General features: G+C 39.7%; 1 protein-coding gene across 2 annotated transcripts in view; it reads left to right on the forward strand.

The window, feature by feature from the left end:
* The window catches only part of LTA4H (leukotriene A4 hydrolase), a 33,944-nt gene extending 9,602 nt beyond the window's left edge, over positions 1–24,342 (forward strand). The window contains exons 4-19 of one of the 2 annotated variants that reach the window (XM_003783338.2): positions 866–934; positions 3,487–3,591; positions 4,593–4,645; positions 5,811–5,883; positions 6,406–6,546; positions 7,384–7,407; positions 7,862–7,932; positions 8,761–8,872; positions 9,584–9,728; positions 10,843–10,946; positions 11,786–11,856; positions 16,975–17,029; positions 19,252–19,347; positions 21,357–21,439; positions 22,108–22,212; positions 24,060–24,342. In XM_003783338.2, the coding sequence (XP_003783386.1) occupies positions 866–934; positions 3,487–3,591; positions 4,593–4,645; positions 5,811–5,883; positions 6,406–6,546; positions 7,384–7,407; positions 7,862–7,932; positions 8,761–8,872; positions 9,584–9,728; positions 10,843–10,946; positions 11,786–11,856; positions 16,975–17,029; positions 19,252–19,347; positions 21,357–21,439; positions 22,108–22,212; positions 24,060–24,177 (1,425 nt within the window). In that variant the 3' untranslated portion in view covers positions 24,178–24,342. The remainder of the gene's footprint in view (positions 1–865; positions 935–3,486; positions 3,592–4,592; positions 4,646–5,810; positions 5,884–6,405; positions 6,547–7,383; positions 7,408–7,861; positions 7,933–8,760; positions 8,873–9,583; positions 9,729–10,842; positions 10,947–11,785; positions 11,857–16,974; positions 17,030–19,251; positions 19,348–21,356; positions 21,440–22,107; positions 22,213–24,059) is intronic. The other variant, XM_023509297.1, reaches the window with a different exon arrangement.
* Positions 24,343–26,011: the final 1,669 nt, after the last annotated feature.

The following is a 26,011-nucleotide window of genomic DNA, read 5'->3' on the forward strand; positions in this document are numbered from 1 at the left end:
TGTTGTTTGGCGGGTCCGGGCTGGGGACTCGAACCCGCCACCTTAGGTGCATGTGGCTGGCGCCCTAGCCGGTTGAGCTATAGGCGTCGAGCCGGTACTTTGAATATTTAATCCTCCCAATATTCCTGTGCATTAGGCTCAAATTTGAATGCAAATCTATAAAAAATTATACACAAATTAGACTTGTTTACTTTCTATAGCCACTCGGAATATCTTTTTTTTTTTGGCAGTGTTTGGCCAGGGCTGGGTTTGAACCCGCCACCTCTGGCATATGGGGCCGGCGCCCTACTCCTTGAGCCACAGGCACCACCTGGAATATCTTTTTAATCTAAGAAACCTTTAGTTTAGTAATCCGGAACAGATACAAAGTTCTAGGCAAGAATATACAAATTGTATATTGTCTCTATGAATGTCTAAATAGCTATGTGTGAATATCTGTAATGTAAGAAATCAAACCGGTTTCTTTATTGTAGGTCTTTTCAGAGCCCTCAGGAGGCTGCTGCTCCTAGTGACTCTCGGAGACAGGAGTGTAGTGTGCTGTGGTCTCAAGTCTGTTTCACTACAAAGCCCTTTTTTCAGTGTTGCTAAGAGCATCTCACTGGGTCCTGCTGTTGCTCAGAGAATGAAGTAGGAAATAACTGCTTCACAATCTATTCCATGCTTCAGTGGAGATGTGAGAGTCGACCCTCAGTTAAAATGGAACATCTGATTTGTTTTTAAAATCTACAAATGTATTTTTGCTCCTTTAAAAGATCCCAAGAAATGAGAGACCTGTTTTTATTTTGAAGAAGAATAGGTCTAAGAATAATGCTGCCATGTGAACGATTTCTCAGTGACTTCATTCCTTTCTTTTTCCGTCTCCTAGGCCATCCACTGTAGAGCAATTCTTCCTTGCCAGGACACTCCTTCTGTGAAATTAACCTACACCGCAGAGGTAAATAGCACAAATTATTAACTGAATGAAATGATCCAGATATGTAAATATGGTATAAGTGAAAGGCACAGACGATAATTGAGTTTTTAGAGCTAGAAATATTTTGCTTAATGAAATTTCTACCTGGAATATGTAAAAAAGAGGCTCTATTGCTCATGCTGAATCTCTGCGTTAAAGGCAGTTTTAAACCGTCTAAATGAGGGGGGGAAAAGAAATGGGAACCATTCTGATTTTTAAAAGTGAATTTAGAATTCTGGATCTAAAAGTAAGAATTTAGGAATGATTATTTTTTAGCTTGTAAAAATTGACGTTGGCAGGATTAAAGTTTTTGTGAATGTATTCTGTAACAATATTAAAGATCCGTCTGGGTATCCCAGTGAGCATGTGTTGAACACTTGTCAGTCTGTAATTAGCACTTGTTCCTCTTGTAAGTACTGCCCATCCTTTGGGGAAAATGTGGACTCTGATTAATAAATAAACACTATGCCAGACGCTAGCCTTACTTTGACCAAGCCAATAGAATGAGGACTAACCTATTTTTTTTGTTTTTGAGACAGTGTCTTACTATGTCACCCTTGGTAGAGTGCCATGGCGTCACAGCTCACAGCAACCTCAAACTCTCGGTGAGAGTTTTGAGACCAAGTTGAGTGATCCTCTTGTCTCAGCCTCCCAAGTAGCTGGGACTGCCACAATGTCCAGCTATTTTGTTGTTGTTGTCGTTGTGGTTGTTTAGCAGGCCCATGTTGGGTTTGAACCCACCAGCCCTGTGGCTGGCACCCTAACCACTGAGCTACAGGCACAAAGCCTGGACTAACCTATTTTTATGGGACATTCTTGATTCCCAAGATATCTCATACTTGTACAGAATATCATTCTTGGAAGCAAAGTTTCCCAGAGTTCTGAAATCTTCACCACTTAACTGTGTGTCATTGGGCTCAGCTTTCACGACCTCGGTTGTCTCATGTGTAACATATCACTACTGAAATGATGATGGAGGCTAAACCAAATAACTTCCTGAATGCTTTTTAGCTGTAGGATCTATGACTGTACTGTAGCACTGGTTAAAGAGCTCCTAATTCTGTGGCACCCTAGTAATAGTTCTGTATTCTGAGCTGTGCAGGAAGAGCATGCAAGTCCAACACTTGTTGGAATATATGTTTGCTAGATTACAGAAGATAATCCTTTATTCTGGCATTATTATAAATAAAGCTTTCAGGTCAGGAAGGGTAGCATACACCTCTAATGCTGGCACTTTGAGAGGCTGAAGTAGGAGAATCGCTTGATGTCAGAAGTTTGAGACTAGCCTGAGCGAGAGCAAGATCCTTTCTCTACAAAAAATAGAAAACTAGCTGGGCATAGTGTTGCTTGCCTGTAGTCCCAAATACCTGGGAGGCCAAGGCAGGAGGATCATTTAAGCCCAGGAGTTTGAGGTTGCACTGAGCTATGATGACACCACTGCACTCAAGATGGGGCAACAGGGTGAAATAAAATAAAACTTGCAGAATCCTGGAACTAGGATACACACTTAAGGGACTGTAAGACTTGCCCCCATAAAGATCTTTTCCATATAAATTTCCAGAGAAAATTATTTCACTGTATTTGGCAATCAGTTTTAGGTTTTTATAGTTACTACTCTTAAAAGTTCTTCTATTTGTAACTCCAAGTGTATATTTTAAATATAAAATCATTCAAAACTGTATTCTCTGAACTGGTTTGGAGGTGTTGGCTACCTTTGCCAGGAATGGTGCCCAGCTCTTTGTTTATATTACTTATTCCTTGCAGCAAACCTATGAAGTGTTACCCTCATTTGATGGGGAAGCTAAGGCTCAGGGAAGTTATTTGCCCAAGTCTGTGAAGTTAATAGGTGGCATCGCTGGGATTTTAATTTAGTTTCTACCAAAATTTTACTTTTAATACGTGTGGAGGAATGGATAGACAGATACTTAACATTTGTTTGTAAAGAAGCCAGTTTTACATACGCTAATTCTGTTTATAAAACTGATAGATATGTGTTTTTTGAGTTCATAGTCTGTTTAAAAAAATTTTTTTTTTGGCTGGAGCGAGGTTTGAACCCACCACCTTCAGTGTATGGGGCCAGCGCCCTACTCCTTGAGCCACAGGTGCTGCCCATAGTCTGTTTATTATAGAAATAATCAAGAAGAGAAAGAAAAGGTTATTTTACATGTATAGTTTAAGATACATAGAACCTGCCAGGTGAGGTGGCTTACACCTGTAATCCTAGTACTCTGGGAGGCCGAGGTGGGTGGATTACCGAGCTCAGGAATTAGAGACCAGTTTGAGCAAAGTGAGAGCCCATCTCTACTAAAAATAGAAAAACTAGCCCAGTGTTGTGGCAGGCACCTATAGTCCCAGCTACTCAGGAGGCAGAGACAAGAGGATCACGTGAGCCCAAGAGTTTGAGGTTGCTATGAGCTATGATACAACGGCACTCAACCCCAGGGTGACTGAGTGACACTCTGCCTCAAAAAAAAAAAAAAAAGATACATAGACCCTTTTATCTATAATTAGAAATGACTTTTCTTCTCCATTAGGTGTCTGTCCCTAAAGAACTGGTGGCACTTATGAGTGCTATTCGTGATGGAGAAGCACCTGACCCAGAAGACCCAAGCAGGAAAATATACAGATTCAGCCAAAAAGTAAGATCAGAGGGTCTAGATCCTTATTTTAGTTGTAGTGAACTACAAATACCTTCTACCATCTAGAGAGCCACTTGAATTCGAAATATTTGAGAATTTAGAGAGCAGCTTTTGTTTTTCATTTTCTTTATTCTTTTTTTGTTTGTGCTTTTCAAAGGATTTTGTTCCACTTACGGAAGGTGTTGTATGGGAAGAAAGAGCTGCTGGATAAACAGAGGAGGGGGTGTGTCTGATTCCGTTTCCCCTCATTGCAGTCAGGAGCAGTCAGATTTCTGTTGTTATTATGCTTTTGCCTGTTCTGGTCCTCCGGAGTGGACATGTGGCTGTTGAGAGTGTTTACACGTGGAGGAACTATTTTAGACCAAAACAATATACTATGTTATAGTCTTAGAAGTTAAAATTTTTGTGTAGCTGGTAATTGGACTTATATCTTTGATCTTTGGTGAATACAACGCCTGAGTGAGAGGAGTGTGTGTGTGTGTGTGTTTTAATTGTTAAGTAGTTAATAGGCAATTTTGCTTCCTACCTTCTGTATTTCAAGGTCCCATAACTTTACAATTCACTTAAGGATTGTTTTGTATGTCTGTGTAGTGTGACAATTGTGGTTTAAAACAAAAAAAAATTTAAAAATACTTTAAGAGCCAGGAGAAAAAAAAAGAGAGAGAGAGAGTAAATCCCAGTTGCCTTCTTATAGGTGATGTTTTGAGAAATACTTCAAATGTACCTTTTAATACGCCCTGCAGTCCATGTTTTTCAGATGTCACAAGCTTTCCTTTCTAGTGGAATAAAAGGAAAGTAGGTATTTTGAAATGCTGCATCACAATTATGAACTGTTTGGTAAAAATAAGAACTATATGAGACGTAAAAAAGAAAAGGAATCCATACTAATTTGGAGATTTGTAAAGGAATTTACTTAACTTTAAATACAAACTGTCTTACTCTGTCACATTTTTGAGCACTAACGCAAGCGTGCGGCCCCTGTGTTTGTTTGGTCCCTTTAGGTTCCAATACCCTGCTACCTGATTGCGTTGGTTGTTGGAGCTTTAGAAAGCAGGTGAGGTTTTGAACACATTTTAAGGTTTGTGGGAAGGTCAAATCTCAAGTTGCCCAAACTCCCGTTGGGCTTCATTGGTAGATCAATTGTTCATTTCTCAAAATATCAAGCTGACAGCTCCAGAAAAATTCAAATCCAAATATAAAATACAGGCAACAAATTAATTTTAAATTAAAACAGTTTTGCCAGCTACCCTGTAGATGTTCCAAATTTTGTAAAATGAGCAAGCTCTTATCTTTGGGTGGAGACTGGATTCTAGAATCAGCTTGAAGAAATCACTTCTCTTAATCTCAGTTTCCTCATCCTTGAAATTATCTGCCTCTCCTACCTCATAGGTTGGCGTGTGAGACAGATGAGATAAAATATATAAGAGCACTCAGAAGTCTATAAATATTACAAAAATGTAAGGTGTTTTATTAACATTTGACCAAAGCTCCAGTGCCCTGCTTAATTTTTTGTTTGTTTTATTTCTAAGCACACTTAACTATTTTTAGTTGAACAGTTCAATACTGTTAGGTGTATTCATATTATTGTGAAATAGATCTACAGAACTTTTTCGTCTTGCAAAACCAAAACTATACCCATTCAACAACTCCCCTTTCCACTTCCTCCCCCACCCTTAGCAACCACCATTCCACTTTGTGTTCTTAAAGAATTTGACCCCTTTAAATGCCTCACATAAGCAGAATCATACAGTGTGATTCTCAGTCTTGGGGACTGGCTTATGTCACTTGGCCAATGTCTTCAAGGTTCATCCATGCTATAGCATATTTAAGCACATAACAAAGTTTACATCCACTCCTATTCTGGAATAATGTCTTAGGAGCTGCGACTGGCTTTCCGCAGTTGTGAGATGGAGGGAGGAAATCAGAGCCCAAGAGTTCTTACCAGAGCTGATAAACTACTCTGGGGCACTTTGTATCTTGCTTTTCCTTTGACCCAGACTGTACCTCCTTAGGGAGCCGCATTTCTGTGGCTACATGTACAACAGCAGAGAGAGACTGTTTGCATCTGGGAGAGGCCATTTAACTTCTTTGGTCTCCAATAAGCACATGGTAAATCTACTCCCACTGTTGGGGCTTGTGTATAAGACTTCATATCCTTCCTAGAACCAGATGAGTAATTTCCCTTGAATTCTTTTTTATTAAGCTTCTTATTCTTACAGGCAAATTGGTCCAAGAACTTTGGTATGGTCTGAAAAAGAGCAGGTGGAAAAATCTGCATATGAATTTTCTGAGGTTGGTCATATACTTACATTTTTTAATAATTGTGGTAGACAGTAGATTGAAGATTTTGAATGTGAAATGTGATGGTTTTTAAGTGCTATAGTGACAAAATAAAATAAGCCTTATGTTTGCATCCCTTTCATCATTTTCATTTAAAATAAGCATCATTGATATGTAACCTTCATAGAAAATAATACATCTTTTTAAGAAATTTACTACAGGTCGGGTGAGGTAGCACACACCTGTAATCCTAGCACTCTGGGAGGCTGAGGCAGGTGGATTGCTTGAGCTCATGAGTTCAAGACCAACCTGAGCAAAAACGAGACCCTGTCTCTCCTAAAAATAGAAAAACTGGGGCAAGAGGATTGCTTGAGCCCAAGAGTTGGAGGTTGCTATGAGCTATGATGCCATAGCACTCTACCCAGGCAACAGCTTGAGACTCTATCTCAAAAAAAACAAACAATAAAGAAAAGTAATAATTGAGGCATATAAATATATATATACATAATATATATACATGTATTATTTTTTCAGACTGAATCTATGCTTAAAATTGCAGAAGAACTGGGAGGACCATATGTATGGGGACAGTATGACCTATTGGTCCTGCCACCATCCTTCCCTTATGGTGGCATGGAGAATCCTTGCCTTACTTTTGTAACCCCTACTCTGCTGGTAAGTGTAAATATTTCTCCATTTGAAATTGAAGTCTTCTCAAAAATAAACCTAGCTAGGAAGAACCTTAGAGTCCTAATAACTTACCAAAAACTCCTTTCCCTTGTTCATATAACCTTTGTTTCTAATTTTATTGCTTATTGTGTTTATCAGAATCTCATTTTTTAAGGAAATCATTTGCTCACTTGGGTAAAAAGAATATTATATTCAGGGTGTTTGGGAATATCGGGGCTCCAGGTGCTATATGACAACAGTCTGTTGATGAACTATGTTTCCAGACAAAGAAAGTCCATCCCTTGCACCTGGCATATAGGTGCTGGCAAAAAATGTCAGGGCATCATATACGGGGAGAGATTAGGCCCGTGGTATGTTGCTATTTTTTATGCTTTGTAAGCTACTTTATAAATTCTTCTTAAAACCAAGTAAGTAATGGATTAGCAACTAAATAAATAAAGTACACCACAGGCCACAAGACACTCGGCTTTTCTTAAAGGTATTGAGGGCAATAAGGAGAGAAAGATGATGAGTAAATCAGTACAGATGTAAAAGTGGGAGAAATGTTTTATGGAAGTTAGAGACAGGTATACTGGTCCTCCTTGTATTGCAAAAATTCCCTAGGATTAGGGCAAGAAAGAATGCTGCTGATTTTTAGTTGTCCATTTTTTTGTTTTGTGTTCTCAGCACATGCCTCTTTTGAACTCTTTGAAGTGCTCTCGTGGAAGTACAGTGGGCCATCCATGCCAGTTTAGTAGATGTTGAGGTAGGCAGTCTATTAGAGACGGTCTGTAATTTACTCATTAAAATACTAAGGTCATTTTCTTTTTTTTTTTTTAATAGGCAGGTGACAAATCACTCTCCAATGTAAGTTAAAATTTCTTACTATCGTGGCCTTCCCCTAAAGAAATATCAAATGAACTGATTTTAAAATACCCATTCTATTATTATGTTAAAGATAAGGTTATGAAAGGTAACTTGGGGGCTGTCATCACAAGGCATTATTAGATTAACAATTAGATGTAATAGAGGTAAGGAAACTTAGGTTTGAGCTCTTCATCCGTGGGGTGTTTTTAATGCAGTGATGTCAATTTAATATTTTCTGCATAATTTTTGTTATAAATTATCTTAGCAATGCCATATTTTTTGGTCTTTGAGTAAATTATAATTTGGGGGTGAATTGCGTAAATCTGAATATTTCAACTAATGTTTAAAAGAAATTGAATAACGTGAAGTGGAAAGAACACGAGCCCTTCAGTCGTGGGTTATTGTAGGTTAAGGTCGTCAGTTTCACCATTAATCATTATACTGTTTCTTTTAGGTTATTGCACATGAAATATCTCATAGTTGGACAGGAAATCTAGTGACCAACAAAACTTGGGATCACTTTTGGTAAGATTTTTGTTACTATTTCTTCATTGGTTCTGGTTATTGATTATCTTCCTGCCTCCCACCACTCTGAATTGTTTTGTGTGTGCATGTTGTTTTTCTTTGTTACCAACTCACAAGGATTTAAAACAAAAAAAATTCTGGGGTGGCGCCTGTGGCTCAAAGGAATAGGGCACAGGCCCCATATACCGGAGGTGGTGGGTTCAAACCCAGCCCCGGGCCAAAAATTGCAAAACAAAAAAAATTCTGCCACATTTGTCACGGTGTTAGATACACGCGAAGTGTTAAGTTTATGTTTGTTATTCCTGCTGTACTCACTTTTTAAATACATGGACATGTAAAACTAGAACCATGGCTTAAATTTCCCTCCTGGCATCTGCTGAGCTGGGCTTCCCACTGGTCTGGGAGCCACATGGACTATAGCGGGCATGCTTTACAGCTGCTTTCTTCTGTAGAAAAGCCAGAAAGAGGCCGGGCACCCTGGCTCACACCTGTAATCCTAACACTCTTAGAGGCTGAGGTGGGTGGATTACTTGAGCTCAGGAGTTCAAGACCAGCCTGAGCAAGAGCCAGACTCCATTTATACTAAAAATAGAAAAATTAGCTGGGTGTTGTGGCAGGCACCTGTAGTCCCAGCTACTCAGGAGACTGAGGCATGGGGATCGCTTGAGCCCAGGAGTTTGAAGTTGCTGTGAGCTGTGACGCCACGACACTCTACCAAGGGTGACACAGTAAGACTCAGTCTCCAAAAAAAAAAAAAAAAGTCTTCTTAATGAAAATGCCTTTTCCTCTCAGCTGTGTCAATGTTTTTATTTTTTATACTTTCTACAGGTTAAATGAAGGGCATACTGTGTACTTGGAACGTCACATTTGTGGACGATTGTTTGGTGAAAAGTTCAGACATTTTCATGCTTTGGGAGGATGGGGAGAACTCCAGAATTCGGTAAATGAGTCACACTTCTAAGCCTTCATCCAGAGGTGTAGAGGTGTTCAAAAATTGAGTTTTTATAAAGCATTTTACCAAATAGCAACAACAAAAAAGTCATTTTGATAGGCGTGGGAAATGAAGCAGATACTGGTATAATCCATATTGATCCCTGTCATTCATCGTCCTGTGTAAGGGAGTATTAAATCTCCTGGCCTGAATTAGGACCTGGAAGACCTCCCTGGGTCTTTGTTGTTGATACAGCTGGTTACTGTGTTTGAATTTTATTTGGTATGTCTGTGCCATTTTTAAGTGCTTTCTCTCAAAAGCCAAATTTGCAGACCAGGCATTGAATCATTTTCCTAGTCTTTTTTATAGGAATAAAACCTACTATTAGATTAAATATATTAGGGAACGTTACATAAGTAGCCATTCTATTAGACTTCCAGAAGTTTATGCCACCACATCCTAATATTTCTCTTCTTTAAGTTTGTGTAAGTGCTTGAGTCCCCTAAAGTTTTGCCACCACGTGGCCTTAAGGAAGGAGTAATGCTTCTTTTTGTGTTTTTTGGCCGGGGCTGGGTTTGAACCTGCCACCTCCTGTACGGGGCCAGCGCCCTACTCCTTTGAGCCACAGGCACCGCCCAGGAGTAATGCTTCCTATTAGCTTGTTTGCATGGTGATGCCAGTCTCCATTTATGAATATTCACCTTACTTTGTGTCTTGCAGATAAAGACTTTTGGGGAGACACATCCATTCACCAAGCTTGTGGTGGATCTGACGGACGTAGACCCTGATGTAGCATATTCTTCAGTTCCCTACGAGAAGGGCTTTGCTTTACTGTTTCACCTTGAACAACTTCTTGGAGGACCAGGTAAGTAGTTGACATCTTAATATATTTTTTAAGGGCAACAGAAAGAATAAGGAAGGATTACAAACTTGTGCCTGCAATGAATTCGTACTTACAATTCATTCTGTGCATAGCTGCTGACGAAATCTTTCATCATCTTCTAGATGATTTTCTTTCATCTTATCTCTCTACTTAAAACCATGAATATCCTCTGAATTCTAAATCATTTCTGCTTGGCTAAAAAAGAAATCTCATTGGTATTTTTTAAATGAGGATAATAGTGTATATTCATGGAAAAAACTTCTATGGGACAGACATTGATGATAATAACAAGGAAGAGTCCATCGATCTCTTTCCACCCCCAGTGGTAACCGCTATTAGCGTGGTGTTGGTGTGTGTGGCTCCAGAGCATTTTCTAAGCGTTAACAAGCAAACAAATAAATAGACATAGTGATTTTAATCGCAAAAAAAAAAAATGGATTATACTATATATTCTGCATTTGCTTTTTGTTCTCTCGCTCAGTGTTTCACATACATCCTTCTATGTCAATTCATATAAATCTGTCTCCTACTTTTCAATACCATAATAACAATAAATTGAGCTTATGTACCGACACCTGTGGATATGTGTTGAGGTGTCCCCTCTCGCTGATTGGCTTGGAGACGCTCCCTGGCTTTCATTTGTTTTCCTCCTTTCTAGTCATACCAGGGTTATTGCTTTTCAAACTCCTGTATTTTCTGTGTCTTCACGTGCCATCTCCATACCTGTAATGACTACTCTCTTCTCCCTTCCACCAAATTACAAATACATTCTACAAGTATTACAAAATAGTCTCTACATGTTGGCTACCTCTTTATAAAATTCTGTAATGAATATTTTGTACATAAAGGTATCTTGAGTTACAATTTTCCATTTTCCCTGTGTATGTGACTTTTGGGACACCCCGTATTCTTTAAGGCGCTATGTAGCTCCTGTCTCCATTTCTGAACGTTCTTTCACTCTGAAAGCCCCGTTATTTGATCGCTTTATATTTCTCTGTGATTAATAGTAGAATACCAAGCACAAAAAAGTCCAATAATTACTTTCTGTCCAAATTGATTTCTTTCTTTCTTTCTTTTTACATTTTTTTACCCTTAGAGGTTTTCCTAGGATTCTTAAAGGCTTATGTGGAGAAATTTTCTTACAAGAGCATAACCACTGATGATTGGAAGGATTTCCTGTATTCCCACTTTAAAGATAAGGTTGGATTAAAAGCTTTTTTTATCTTTCATGCCCAATATCTCTCTATTTATTTGTGAGGCTAACTTGAATTAGTTAATAGCAGTATTGGCTGAGAATTTAAGACTCAATTTTTTATTGCATTTTTTTGCATTTAAAATGGGATCTTAAGCACATGAGCTAACAGGTTTACATTCTCCTAGTTCAAAGAGATCCTCAGTAGTGCGGTTTAGAATTTTATTTTTTATTTATGCTTGGTTTTCCTATTTTAACAACACTAAATGATGAATGTAAATTTATTTTAGAAGAGAGACTTAGATGAAGTGATAAATATGTTAATTAGCTTTTTTTTATATATACATACGTACATCAAAATGTCACACTATACCCCATAAATATACATAATTATGATCTGTCAGTTAAAAAATGTTAGTTTTAAAAAATGATTTAGACAGAATCCACACATTTAAAATGGTTCTTATTAAGTATTCTTCAGAGGCTGTCAGAAAATAGTTATTGGAAAATAATTTTCTAGAATCTTGTATAATATTGTCTTCTCTACTCAATACCATACTAAGTACTTAAATTCTTAACAGTACATTTAAAATATTTTATAGAGGCTGTCAAATCAGTAATCTGGAAAGTAATTTTTTAGACTCTTCTGTCATTTTTTTATCTACTGAGTACAATACAAAGTTGAAAATTGATGACCCCCCCTACAAAAAAAAGAATGATTTAGAAATTGTCTTGATATGGTCAAGTAGACAAATTATAGATCTGAGGACTTAATATTTTGCTTTAAGTTTCTTTCTCGACAGAAGAGTTCATTCTGTAGCAAACTGGGTATTCTAACTGTTCACAGGTTGATATTCTCAATCAAGTTGATTGGAATGCCTGGCTCTACTCTCCTGGACTGCCTCCCATAAAACCCAAGTAAGTGCCTATCTGCTAATGATATCCTCCTCATTCCCTGAACCAGTGTTTCTCAACATTTTTTATCTCATGGCACACTTGAACTTAGAGTTAAACTTCCACAGCACATTTAAATTATGTTGATCCAAAAAAAGAGTTAAAAAGAAGAATATATTTACTGTGCTTTGAACGTCTTTCAAAAGTAATGTAATTAATGCACAGCCCACGTAAGATCCTCTCATGGCACACTGGTTGAAAATCACTGCCCAAGGCGGTGCCTGTGGCTCAGTGGGTAGGGCGCCAGCCCCATATACTGAGGGTAGTGGGTTCAAACCTGGCCCTGGCCAAACTGCAACAAAAAATAGCCAGGTGTTGTGACAGGCGCCCATGGTCCCAGCTACTTGGGAGGCTGAGGCAGGAGAATCGCCTAAGCCCAGGAGTTGGAGGTTGCTATGAGCTGTGTGACACGACGGCACTCTACGGAGGGCAACAAAGTGAGACTCTGTCTCTACAAAAAAAAAAAAAGGAAATCACTGCCCTAAATCCTAGAGCCCCTCAAAATATCAGAAAGGATTATATACCTTTCTTAAGCTGTTACTAGTTAGTGATGAGAGTACTTAGTTTTTGCACTTGACCTGTGAGGCCAAAACAGCAATTTCCATGATTTTATGAATATAAATTATCGATTACAAGTAATTATTGAGTGCTTCCTTTCTGCAGAAGGGTGGTGAGGGACTTAGAATAAGCTATTGTCTCTTCCTTCAACTTTCACAATTTTCATTGCAAATATATCTGAGAAAAAAACCCAAAAAGCTTTTGCAGTAAGAAAAAATCATTTTATAAGTTGACCACCCAAAGGACTGTAACAACTAGTCAACGTATGGAGGTGGTCAACATATGGAACTGTGTCTGCTGTACTGGTACATACATATGAAAATTAGGTCAACTTAAGGAGGTGATCAATATAGGGAGGTGGTCAACTATGGATGTTTCCTAATTGTCCCCATTTCCAGAAGAGGTAAATTAGGTTTAGCTATGTTGAGGGCCCTGCACAAGCTTGCACAGAGTTGAAGTTCAAACCCTAGCAATCTTACCTCCTCTAATATACTGCCTTCTAAGTAAACACCCTCCTCAAGTCAGGGACCGGAACCCTGGTATTCTCCTAAGTTGTATGAGGATGCTGGCTACTGCATCTTCCAGCCTCTCGTTGCCTTTCCTTTGGATCACTGAAATTGCCTAACAACGACCCTTACGCTGAGCAGCCCAGTGTAATTGATGTATAGGAAACAGGATGAGTCATGGTCAAGTTTATTTGGAAACCACCTTGAATGGCCAGGCTGAGAAGGGTTTTATGTAGGGAAGTTGGCAGGAGTTTTGAGCATGGAAGATGTGGTCAAAGCTCCCTATTAACCAGGCCGTGCTGGTTATTATAAACTGTGGAGGAATACAGGGGCTTAGAAGCTGGGGAGAGATGATTACAATAGAATTGTTTCAAATTTTGTTTTGGGAACAGGCGGGTGACACAGACTATCAATAAACCCTTTTGATGCCTAAAAAAAGGTGTCACCAAAATAATACTTTAGATTTTTTGTTTAGCACTTCATAGTTTAAGAAGTTCCATCATAGATAATTATCTTGCTAATTCTTACAACCACCTAACTAGAGATAATGAGGAGCTGAAGTAATGCAGGGACAGTGGGAAAAGCAAGGAATAACGGAGAGGAGAGATGTTTGGGAGCTAGAATCTATTGCTCAACAGTGAGCAAAGAAGAAATTAAAAATAACTGAGCAGAAATGTCGTCGCTAAAGATTCAGCTCAATGCAACACACATTTGTGTCAAGATCTGCTTCTGACACCACTTGTCAGGGCCCGGGACTGGCCAGGTCTGGGGCCCAGCTTAGGTAGGTTCCGGATGCGGACCACTAAGCTACCTTGCTCAGGAACAGTTCCTCTTAGGTGCCTGAGGGCTATCTACTTTAGCTGGAGAGAGAGAGAGTATATCTTAGAGAGAGTAAAGCAGTCTTCTTAGAACAGATAGATCTTAGTCTTTAGCAGAGCTTGGTAATCTTCAGCAGAGAGACGCCATGCTGGCGTTCTGCAGGCAGGAGAGGAGACAGAGTCAGAGTAAGCGCGTCCATGATAGAATGCACATGCTTCCTGACTGCCTTCTCCTCTAGCCTAATATAAGGCTGAGCTCGTGCCACTCAACACCACAGGTGTAGAGACTGCCAATTCACCAATGCTCTCATCTCGCGAGCTCTCTCATGCTAGTTAGAACTAAATCTCTCTCCATGCCCTGTTCACCAAGGTGTTCCATTACAGGTATTTCCTATAACTCTCACTCCTCCTAGCCATAGGCTATACGGCTGCTGCACATTTAGTGAGTGGCAGGCACTATTATGATGAATGATGAATAAGAAGCTCACAGAGCAAATATATTGTATGTGTCAAGTAATTATTACACAATGGAAGGGTGTAAGTATTAAGTGTTACAGGTGAGGAATGTATTTGTTTTTGTGGTTATGGATTTGGACATCAGCCTAGAGGTGAATCACAGAGAGGATTACATGAAGTAAAGTTTAGAGCCTTAGAGGATCTCCATTTGAGAGCTACGACAGAGGAAAGATACCAATGAAATAAATTAAAAACCAAAAAGGAGCTTTCAAACATTAGTTCATTGTTAAGGGATCAGTGGGGAGAAATAATTTAAAAGCAGTAGGTGGTCAGCGGAATGGTGTGCTGTACCATTGGGAGAGAAGCAGGAGACCCAGGAGTCTTTTCTACGATTCTAATTTCTGTGGCAGGATTAGGGCCAAAGACAGTTACAGGAGATTAAGGAGTAAAAAATCCTTTGGCCATTACTTTTAAAATTAAGGATATCTGGGAGAAAAGTGAGTTCCTAAAAGGTGTTTCTTTGATATCATCGCTGCTAGAGGATCATTTGGGGCCCGTGGTTCATTCTGGACCCCTTGAGAATATTTCCAGGCAGTACCAACATGTGGAGGAACCCTGGAATCATTCAGATGCCCAGAGAGCCTGTGAAGAGAGTTATCTTGGAAAGTCTCAACCACAGAAATATTCTGATCCCTTCCAGCACAGAATGTTGGCTTCCAAATCCCTCTGGTTTCATAGTGCTTGCATCTTTTGTATGTGTATTTAAATATCTCTCAATTCCGTCCGTGTCTACCACCACTGCTCAAGTTCTCACATCATCACGTCCTCCTGGAAGACTGCTCTGGCCTCCAGACTGTGCACTTGCATCCGTGCTGGCCCTCCTCTGAGTCATTCTCCAGACTAAAGCTAGAACAAACCTTTAAAAACACTGGTGTGTCGTGTCCTCTTCCTGCTTAGCCACAGTGGCATCACATCACCCTCAGGCTGAATCATTGGTGGGAACTGTAAGCTTCTAACGCTCCAGCTCCCTTTGCTTCAGTCATACTGGCAGCTTGGGGTCTTGACCTCTCCATGTGTCCTCCAGCATGATCGCTGTCTCTCCAGGCAGTGCTCCTGGCCCAGTTAATTTCAGTTTCAGCTCAACAGCTGCTTCCTCATGGAAGCATTTCTTGACATGTCTGCCCAGGTCAGATCTCCTATTCTAGAGCTTCTTGATGCTCTATCACCCCTTTGTAGAGGTTTCCTAGACAGTTAAAGGTTCTAACTTTACATTTATTTGTATGAGCATTTTGAAGTCTTTCTTCCTCGCTGCTCTGAGCACCACGGAGCAAGCCTCAGACCTGGTTTTGCTACTTTCTTAGGACTTCACCTTAGTAGGGGTTGCTTCCCCTCCCAGGGCTAATCCTTAACTTGATCTTTTTAATTATACCGAGGAGGAAGTTTGAGGACACTAAGAAACAGACCAGGCAAGAGTTTTCCGCTGCCCTATTGTTTAAGAAATCAGTGCTTGAGCGGCACCTGTGGCTCAGAGGAGTAGGGTGCCAGCCCCATAGGCCGGAGGTGGCGGGTTCAAACCCAGCCCCGGCCAAAAACTGCCAAAAAGAAAAAAAAAGAAATCAGTGCTAATAATGTTCTAGTGGAAGATGACTTACTACCTGAGCAGTCAAGGACCTCTCATCCCACCTGTGCAAACAAAATGCCTTGCCTGTAGACCATAGCCTGCCTGCGTCATGGAAATAAACTGGCAGCTGTGTTAAAGGACAGAATGGTAACGAACCAGGAGGCACAGTCATAGCTCTCTTTAAAACAGGTTCAGTAGTAACGACCCCAAGGGGAAAGTGCCTCTAATACAAACACTTCGCATCAAGCAGTCAGGATTTGTGGACCAAGAGGGGTGTTTTGCAAGAATTTCGCACATATTGCATATTCTTTTCCATTGTTACAAAATACACAATTTATTTACTTTCTAATTTGAGAAACACAAATATTGGCATAACTTGCTTTGCTTAATGATGACCATGTTTTAATTTCACTTCTAAGAAGAAAGGAATGAAATCATCACATGATGATTTCAGACCTTCTCAGAGTAGGTCTAGCAAGTGATCATTAGATGGTTAGAACATTATACTGTCTTAGTGCCTAGAAGTATTCCTGCCATACAGTAAATACTAAATATGCTCAGCTGATTCCAGCTACTTTAACACATACTCCTAGAGCATACGACAGTCTTTTTTTTTTTTTTTTTGAGACAGTCTCACTTTGTCGCCCTCGGTAGAGTGCTGTGGCATCACAGCTCACAGCAACCTCAAGCTCTTGGGCTTAGGTGATTCTCTTGCCTTAGCCTCCAAAGTAGCTGGGACTACAGGCACCTGCCATAATGTCCGGCCATTTTTTGTTGCAGTTTGGCCGGGTTTGAACCTGCCACCCTTGGTATATGGGGTCGGCGCCCTACTCACCGAGCTATAGGCACTGACCATAAGACAGTCTTTTGCTGAGATGCTTTGGCATTCTCTCCAGAGGACAGTCCATTCTTTTATTAATATGGTATCCACTTGGACTTGTGAGTTTTTAGATGATGCTAGTAATATTTACGTCAGGTAAAAGATTTCCTGTTTCCATCACTTTGGAGTTCTGTATTTAAAAGGAACTTTGCAATTTATGTTCTGTAGCTTTAAAACTGCACTAAGGCAAAAAGCATGAGCATTTTTGTAAAATTTAATCTTTAATATTGTTTATATTTGCAGTTATGATATGACTCTGACAAATGCCTGTATTGCCTTAAGTCAAAGATGGATAAATGTGAGTAGTAATGAGTGTGATTCTTTTACTCCTTTTTGAATTATACAAATACGTCTCTACTCAAGAAAGGGGGAGGTGGGTATTTTAAATCATGAACAGTTGTATTTGGAAAGGCTATTTGAAAGTCGAGTTTATCTAAGGTATTACTGTGTCTACCTTCAATGTAGAATATTAAGTTTCATGCAGAAAAAATAGATTCTTATAGCATTAATTCTTTTAATTTGCAAGGTATAAAAATCAAAATCAACTGTAAAACTATACCCATGTGCCCACCGTTAGTGTAAGAAATAAAACCTTACTAGTACCTTTGGGGTACCCCTCCTAATCAGATCCCCCTCAGTACACACCTTGCCAACCTATCAAGGTAGTCACCATCCTGAATTTCGGTTTATCATTCCTTGCTTTTTTTTTTTTTGAAACAGAGTCTCACGATGTCACCCTTGATAGAGTGCCTTGGTGTCACAGCTCACAGCAACCTTAAACTCTTGGACTTAAATGATTCTCTTCCCTCAGCCTCCCAAGTAGCTGGGATTACAGGCACCCACCACAATGCCTGGCTGTTTTTTGGTTGTTGTTAACTAATTAACAATTAGTTGTCATTGTTGTTCGGCAGGCCCAGGCTGGGTTTGAACCTGCCACCTCTGGTGTATGTGGCTGGTGCCCTAGCCTCAGAGCTACAGGAGCCAACCCTCCTTGTTATGTTTTTACCACATATAACTATATCCTTAATTAATATTTGATTTTCATATTTTTGAGCAGAGAACAAGCTGGAAGTATAAATTCTTTTTTTTTTTTTTTTATTGAATGGTAACTATGTACATTAACGCACTTCTGGGGTACAGTGTGGGGTTTTCACTCACAATCCGAAACACTTCCATCAAACTGGTTAACATAGCCTTCATGTCATTTTCTTAGTTATTATTTTAAAATGTTCACATTCTACTCTTAGAAAGATTCACTTGTACCCTTGAAAGATAAACCTCAGAAGTGCTCCCTCTAATCCCCCTCCCTCCGGAAGTATAAACTCTGATTCTGGGGTAATATTCTAAAAGGAAAGGAAGTTTTAATATTAAGCATAGTTCTTTCTGAAAGAAAGAGAAGATATAAAATAAGTATTTCTTTAAAAGGGTATATACACATATGCAGAAGGTGCCAAAACATGTATACACATTTTAAGAGTGGAAAAAAGTCTAGTTAAAATCGTAATACCCAAGTCACATTTGACTTCTACAATTACAAGATACAATGTAATGTACAAGATTAGAAACATTGGTATATATTGAGTATTACAATTTTAATATGTCCTTTCTTAAAATGTGTACACGTGTTTTGGCACCCTCTGGATATGCATTAAGTTCTTTGGAATACTGGTTACTATTAATCCTGGTTACCAAGGAGTAGGGGACAGGGAGCAAAACCAAAGGAGTTTTTTATTCTGTCCTATTTAATCTTATCATTTGCGGATATTTATTTTAAATTAAAAAAAAAATGTTTAAAAGAATTTAAAATTAACTTTGAAAGATTTAAGCATACTTATTTTTATAAGCTTTATTTAATATTCCTCAATCATATTCTTAAAGATTTGGGGCATTGAACCCTAATTGGAAAAGTATTGACTTTCTTTTCCTTAGGGGATTTCCAAGATTAAGTGGGGGAGCATAGAACGTGTCAGGATGGAGGGAAGCATCAGTGTGCGGCCTTATCAATTCATTAGTGCGATTTTTAAAATAATATATGATATGGTCCTTTGCCCACATTTTTCTTTTTTTTTTTTTTTTTTTTTTTTTGGCCCGGGGCTGGGTTTGAACCCTCCACCTCCAGCATATGGGGCCGGTGCCCTACCCTTTTGAGCCACAGATGCCACCCCTTTGCCCACATTTTTTTAACTGGCCTATAAATCAGATGACATGCACTTTCACATTCCTTCACTTTGGAAATCTTGGTATCTTGAATGGCACAGAGATGTTCAAGTTTCCTCCATGCTTATTTATTAATAGTCCATTTTTTCTTAAGTAATAGAGATTTGGGGAGTCAGGTCAGCTTTGTTACCGTGACTCAGTCTCAGGGTTACTTAAGCAGGTCAGGCTTAAATTTATTTTGCGCATTTTTGTCCATGTCTGTCTGTCTGTTAAAAAAGTTTTACTTATAAAAAATGTCAGGTAAACCAATAAACATTATGAAATTGTACCTGAACGGAAATAACCAGGTAAAATCTGTTGTAGGCCAAAGAAGACGATTTAAATTCATTCAATGCCACAGACCTGAAAGATCTCTCCTCTCATCAGTTGAATGAGTTTTTAGCCCAGATGCTCCACAACGTAAGTACTGGCTCAAAACGTTAGAAATTAAAACAGACACGAAGGCACAGCATTTATTTTCTACCCAAGTTGAAAAATTATATATTAACATGGAAACTAATGGGGAAAAGTGATTTTTAGAATTCATTCATTTCTTTAAAAAACACTCGTTGCATGCTTATTAGGTTCCCTATTGTATTAAAGAATATAAGAAAGAAAATACCTTGTCCTCGCAAAGCGTATGATCTATATATGGGTACCTTAGTAGGAAGGGAACAGGTGCAAAAGTTACCAGTAAAAGGAGGTATAGTTGGGTAATATTTGGGAAAACTTAATTAGCAAAAGACTCTTCGAAGGGGAGTCATGAGTCATCAAGGAGTACGTTTTGGAGGGGTGAGCAGAGCTGTGTTAGCAGGGAGGAAGAGGTTCCAAATGGAGCCAGAGCAGGAGGTGCTGGAAATTGCCCAGTGTACCAGAGTAAGCAGTAGCTCCAGGTAAGGCAGTCTGGGCGGCTAACACTGGAAACGCTGGTGGGATCAGAGGTGATAACTCCTGAATGCAAAGCTGAGAATTTTAAATGATTCAGCAGGAAATAATTTAAAAATTTCAACAGGAGAGTCACGTGATGGACTGATGGGTTGTGAAAACAAAATGTAGTGGGGCCGTGAAGGCTGCGTTCATAGTGGTGGGGTTAGTTGGGAGGCTCCCAGGAGGACGGGGCGTGAGGGAGAGAGAGAACAGATGAGAGGGAGGTTACCCGGGATGGGAGCACAGCGAGCCTTCCGTGACCGGCTGGTGTGGGGGATTAACAGCAAAGAGTCCAGGCAGATTTTAAGGTCCAATCCAGGTAGTGAAATAATACGCGAAACTGGCAGGACTTGCTCCCTTTTTCAAGGGAGGTGATGATTGGGTCTTTAAGAATTACATGAAAGGGAAATCCTCAGGCCAAGGACCTTGAGAGAGATGGAGAAGATTTAAGAGTAGAATTTTCTGTGCAGTTGATGCAAAAGTGAGGAATAAGATTTTGAGGCAACGGGGCCCTTTGCCATAAATTTCTGTAGCGCTGCGGTGTGGGCTAGGACCAGGAAGAGAGAAAACAGGATGGGAGGACGCAGGAGCGGGCAGGGTACAACGTGGGCAAAGCTGGGGAGAGTTGAAGGTGACCTTAACTGGTTGGCCTGCCCGGGTGGACTTGGAGTTGCATGTGTCCATAAGAGGCTGATAGACTAAATAATTGGGACGGGGTAGCAGTTAATGGGAGCAGAGACGGTGGAGTGAGGGTCTGCTCAGGTAAGGTGGTCGCGGCTGGAGCGGAGAGTTACCACCTCCCTGTTAACTCCTTGGCCTGTACTGTGCAGGCACCTCAAACTCTCCTCGTCCCAACTGAACTCATCTTCTTTCTTTCCTCCACCTAAACTCGTTTTCTGTTTTAAGTGTGGGTTAAGATGGCCCTACACGGTTTTTGAGCCCCCTGAAATTGTATATAAAACGTTGTATTTATAAGATTAATGTGCGTTTCCCCCAGGGGCAGGGTTCATAATCATTTTATTCATCAGGTTGGCAAAGCTGTTTTGTAGGGATGTAGATAATTTAGAAGGGATTTCAGAGGAAATAGGCAAAGATAAAGCTGGGGGAGGGGATCAGCCAGGAAAAAAATTAAACTGCAATTTAATCTGGAGAATGGAATAAATTTAAGATATGTAATAAGGCGTAGAAAATAACTTTTAAAAGTCTAGAGTTTGGAAGATATGTCTTATGTGTTAAAAAGAAAAAGTCTGAGGAGAGTAATTCTCACTTAATTCTCCACGCACCTCACAAAGCAAATCACCCCCGCACTTCTGGCAGATTATCCTTATCCAGAGCATGTTTGCACAAACTTTACTTTGGTGTGCATTTGTTTCTTTTATTTTTATCTAATTCATTTCTACACCACAAAATATTTTGGCTTTTAATCTGGCTAAGAATGTCTCTCCTTTCTTCCAAGGAATCCTGTTGAAATGATACGTCTTACTTCTTTATTTTGCTCTTAGGCACCTCTTCCATTGGGGCACATAAAGCGAATGCAAGAGGTGTACAACTTCAATGCCATTAACAATTCTGAAATACGATTCAGGTACATCATTTTAACTTGTCTCTGTGGAAGAAAGCAGAAAGTGAGTCTGAAAGGTGGAGGAAGGGAGAGCAGAGCCTGAGACACACGAGTCTTGAGAGATCCTTGTCAGATTTACTGCTTTCATAGAAATAATGACAGTGGGATTGAAGGCATAGTTGCAGAATGTGTAAGAGGATAGTATTCATCTTTGTCAGATATTGTCTAAACCTATGGCCTTAAAAAGAAAAAAAAGTCAGGACGAAGGATTGATTCAGTGGTAAATAGGCTTTCTTCCACAACCAGCCAAATCAACTCTGAAATGAGAATACTTAGAAATCTTTGGTTCTGTTATGTGTTATCGTTCTTAATTCAGTTTTGTAGTGGGAGGCCAAAGTTTAATTCCTGTAGAAATTGCATTTATAAAGCACGTGAGCACCTGCATAATCCAAACCTTTTAAAATATATGATCATTTCCTAGAAACCAACTCCTCTCCTTCTCTTCTCTGATTATTTAATTGTATACATGCTAAGGATTTGAGAGGCTCAGAGTCAAGACATCGTAGAGTGGTGTGAAATTAACTGTAATGGGAGTATTCATCGTTACAGAAGTAATATTCAGATATACCTGCATATCGGGTATTGACTTCTTCCTCATTCTTCACCCTATGCCCCCCTAAAAATCCTTTCAGATGGCTGCGGCTCTGCATTCAATCCAAGTGGGAAGAAGCAATTCCTCTGGCCCTAAAGATGGCAACTGAACAAGGAAGAATGAAGTTTACACGACCCTTATTCAAGTAAGAACCACATCAGACTGTGCTTGGAATTTATATAAGAAACGGAAAGAAAAGCCTTTGTTGTTGTTATTTTTGGAGACAGAGTCTCATTTTTTTGCCCTCGGTAGAGTGCAGTGACATCACAGCTCACAGCAACCTCAAACTCTTGGGCTTAAGTGATTCTCTTGCCTCAGCCTCCCGAATAGCTGGGAATACAGGTGCCAGCCACAATGCCCAGCTAGTTTTAGAGATGAGGTCTCGCTCTGGCTCAGGCTGGTCTTGAACCTGTGAGCTCAGGCAGTCCACCCACCTCAGCCTCCCAGAATGCCAGGATTACAGGCGTGAGCCACTGTACCCAGCTGGAAAGAAAAATCTTAAACAAATGTTTTTGTTGTTGTTAAAATCCTTTGTCAAATGCAGTCTATATAATAGATATTTTTTTAATTTGCTAAAATTTATAATTTTGGAATAAGAATTAGTATTTCTTATTTTGTATTTAAATTAGTATTTAAAATATAAGGTAATCTCCTTAGCTTTTTTAGAAGCATATTATATGGATTACCTGTTACGGGTTCAAAACTGAAGAAAAGGAAATAAATTGAAGACAGTTTTATGTACACAGAAAGATTTTTTTAAAGTAAGTAAAAGATAATGGGTGGGTAGGTATGGACAAGGAAAAGAGTGTGGAATTAAATGCAAAAAGAAATGAGCAGATAAAATCTTTTGATTCAGATGTTGCAAAGAGGTGGAAGAATAGATTGCTTGACATTGTGAAAGAATCCTGGTAAAAAGATGAAAAGTTTTATCGTGGCCGTAAGCTGCAGTTGAAGAATATCTCTGACGTCCTTTGACTGGATTTGGCCTCAATTCTGGGGGGAAAAAAAATCATGACATAACTGCTCGTGATTAATCTGTTTGCTTTTCATGTATTTCACAAGTATAACAAAATTGGGTAGAACAAGTCATCATCCCTTTTTTCAATAGTGGCCGCAAAATTCATTGTAATTATTTCAAAGTTTATTTGTGTGTGTTTTCCATAATTGAAACTTAACTTGCTTTGAGTTGAGTAAAGCATACTTTAAGTAGATTTTAAATAAGAACATGCCTCTGGTGAGAAAAATAAATATTTCTGTCTTTAAGATTTATAAATAGTAGTTATATTAAAGATGACTAATCCCACAGTCATTCCTGGTGGATCCTATTTAATGTACCATTATTATTTCACTGTGATCAGTATTTTTACTCTCAGTTTAATTACTTGAAGTTTTCAGAAATCCTTTGTAAATTTGTTATTTTTCTTCTGTTAAAATCTTTATTAAGGGTTGGCGCCTGTGGCTCAAGGAGTAGGGTGCCCGTCCCATATACCGGGGATGGTGGGTTCAAGTCCGGCCCCGGCCAAAACTGCTTTATAAAAAAATAAACTTTTAAAAACAAGTTTTTAAAAAGACAAGTCTGTGAGGTACCCAGTGTCCTACAGTACTGATCCTGAGCCAGTGGGTGATCAGACACTATTCACATGATAAAATACTCGCATGCTGCTTAGTAAATAGCCACTGTGCCAATACTCAGGCCCTGCCCAGTAACTTCCTCCAAAATATCTGTGATTTTTCAGTGGAAGGGTCAATCTCTAGTATAGAAGAGACTCCTAGAACCCTTCGCCAGGGCCATAACCATCTGATTGCTGGGATCTGATGCCTTAATTCGGGTAATATTGGCTATCACCCCTGCTGGCATCCTTTAACTAATCTTGGGTATTGACTTACGTTCTTGTTTTCTCTCCCTCTTGTTCCCTCCCTCTCTACCTTTCTCTCCTCTCTCTTTCCTCTCTCTATACTCTTCCCCCTTCTTCTCTTTAAATTTTTTTTCAGGGATCTTGCTGCCTTTGACAAATCCCACGATCGAGCTGTCCTCACCTACCAAGAGCACAAAGCCAGCATGCATCCCGTGACTGCGATGCTGGTGGGGAAAGATTTAAAAGTGGATTAAGGACCCGCCTATGGCTGATTTTAGAAATTTCTCTTTTTTAAATCGAATTCATAAAGAAATATAAAACTTTAGCTCATGTGGTAATTGAAAATATCTTTTTAGTTTGGGCTTTTTATTGTTTTGTGAGTGGTTTTACTAAAATAAAGCTGAGCTACCTTTATTTTTTTTAAGAGTGGCATGTTCTTTGTAAGTTTCAGCCAGGTTTAATCTTTTGACTTAGAAATTTTAAATATGTTAATCAGCTTCCTCTTGATTTTCTCCCTGTGTGATCGCAAAATGTCAACATACGGTATTATTTTGCCTGAAATATTATTTAAGTTATTTAATTTGAATATGCTACAGATCAAAAATTCAACATAATTAAGATTTTGCTTTTTAAATAACCTTAAACATGAACAGTCAGTTGGATTTGCCACCCACCTGACAGACATAGGGTGAACTCTCTTACCAAAATGTGCTCCCCATGCCTGGATCCCTCCTGCTGATTCAACGGATGAGTTTCCCATCCATCAGGAGTCACATGGGCTATACTGAACCATAGTACTCCCCATCCCCTTGACAGCCTGTTCAAAAACAGTACAACAGCTGGAGCCAAATAAAAGACAAAGCATCCGGTGAATGCAACATAGTACCCCAGTTGGGACACAGTTTGGGGACCACAGCTGTATTAGTTAGAATTCTTTGATTGCAAGTAACAGCAACCCAAATGACTGGAAATCAGAAAGGGAAGAGAGAGATTATTTCTGAAGATTATTATCAGAAAGGTATAGGGAGGTTATGAGAACCCATGGACAGACAGAATGGGATTTGACACCCGAGACTGCAGCCATCAGTACCTGTGTCCCTCATCTCTGCCTCTCTAGTCCTCATTGTACAGGCTGACTGCCCTCCTGCTCTACTGTTGCAAAGAGTTCTTAACCACATGGAGAAGCCATCTCAACTCCAAATTCCATAGGCGAGACTGACTCAGGTTGAGTTCACCACTGGCCAAATACACTCTAGCCAAGAGGAATGATGTCTTGGAGTGCATGGGCGTGGAGCTGTCATCACCAGAGAGCCACGCAAGGTGCTAATGCAATGACCAACGTCTTAAAAAGGAGTAAAGAGCTGAAATGTGGGGCAGGAGGGACAAATTCCTGTCCTTACCTGGAACCCTGAGGCTACTCCCTTGCTGTCTCATTGGCAGTTCTGTCCTCTTAGACACTTACCCACCCTGCAGTGTGATTCGGTTTCTCCAGGCTCATTTGTCTTCCTTACCAGACACACCAGAGAAGGGAGTTCAGTCCCAACCCCTGGCACATAATCTTGTTCTAAATGATTAGAATTTAGTAAATCCATCCACCCAAATAATGCTTTTTAAGCCTTCTTCTGCTTAAGCTCAAGAGACAAACTCTAAACTCATGCCATTTTTTAGTTATCACTTAGTGATGGTGAAAAGGAATTGGGGCAAGGGATGTGAAAGGGTGGTGTGGAAGGATGCTATGAACACTAGAGGGCGCTAAAGGCAAACTCAGCCTGCTTACTGGCTGACCCAGGGCCAGAGCTGGAGTTCACATTTTTTCAATTCACCTAATAAGCGCAGGCCAAGTGTCTTTGTGCCAAATCAGATATACACAAAATTAACACATGAACAAAGATCAGTAATTTCTAGAAACCCAGAGAAGAGCCAAAGAGTTTAGGGAATGCTTCCTGAGGAAGAAAAGGCCTAAACTGAGACTTGGGGAATAAGAAATACCTAGCCAAATACCTGTGGCTCAAGGAGTAGGGGGCCGGCCCCATATACCGGAGGTGGTGAGTTCAAACCCGGCCCTGGCCAAAAACTGCAAAAAAAAAA

The sequence above is a fragment of the Otolemur garnettii genome, unplaced genomic scaffold (genome assembly GCF_000181295.1).
Source record: "Otolemur garnettii isolate 467f Iridium unplaced genomic scaffold, OtoGar3 scaffold00007, whole genome shotgun sequence".
NCBI lineage: Eukaryota > Metazoa > Chordata > Mammalia > Primates > Galagidae > Otolemur > Otolemur garnettii.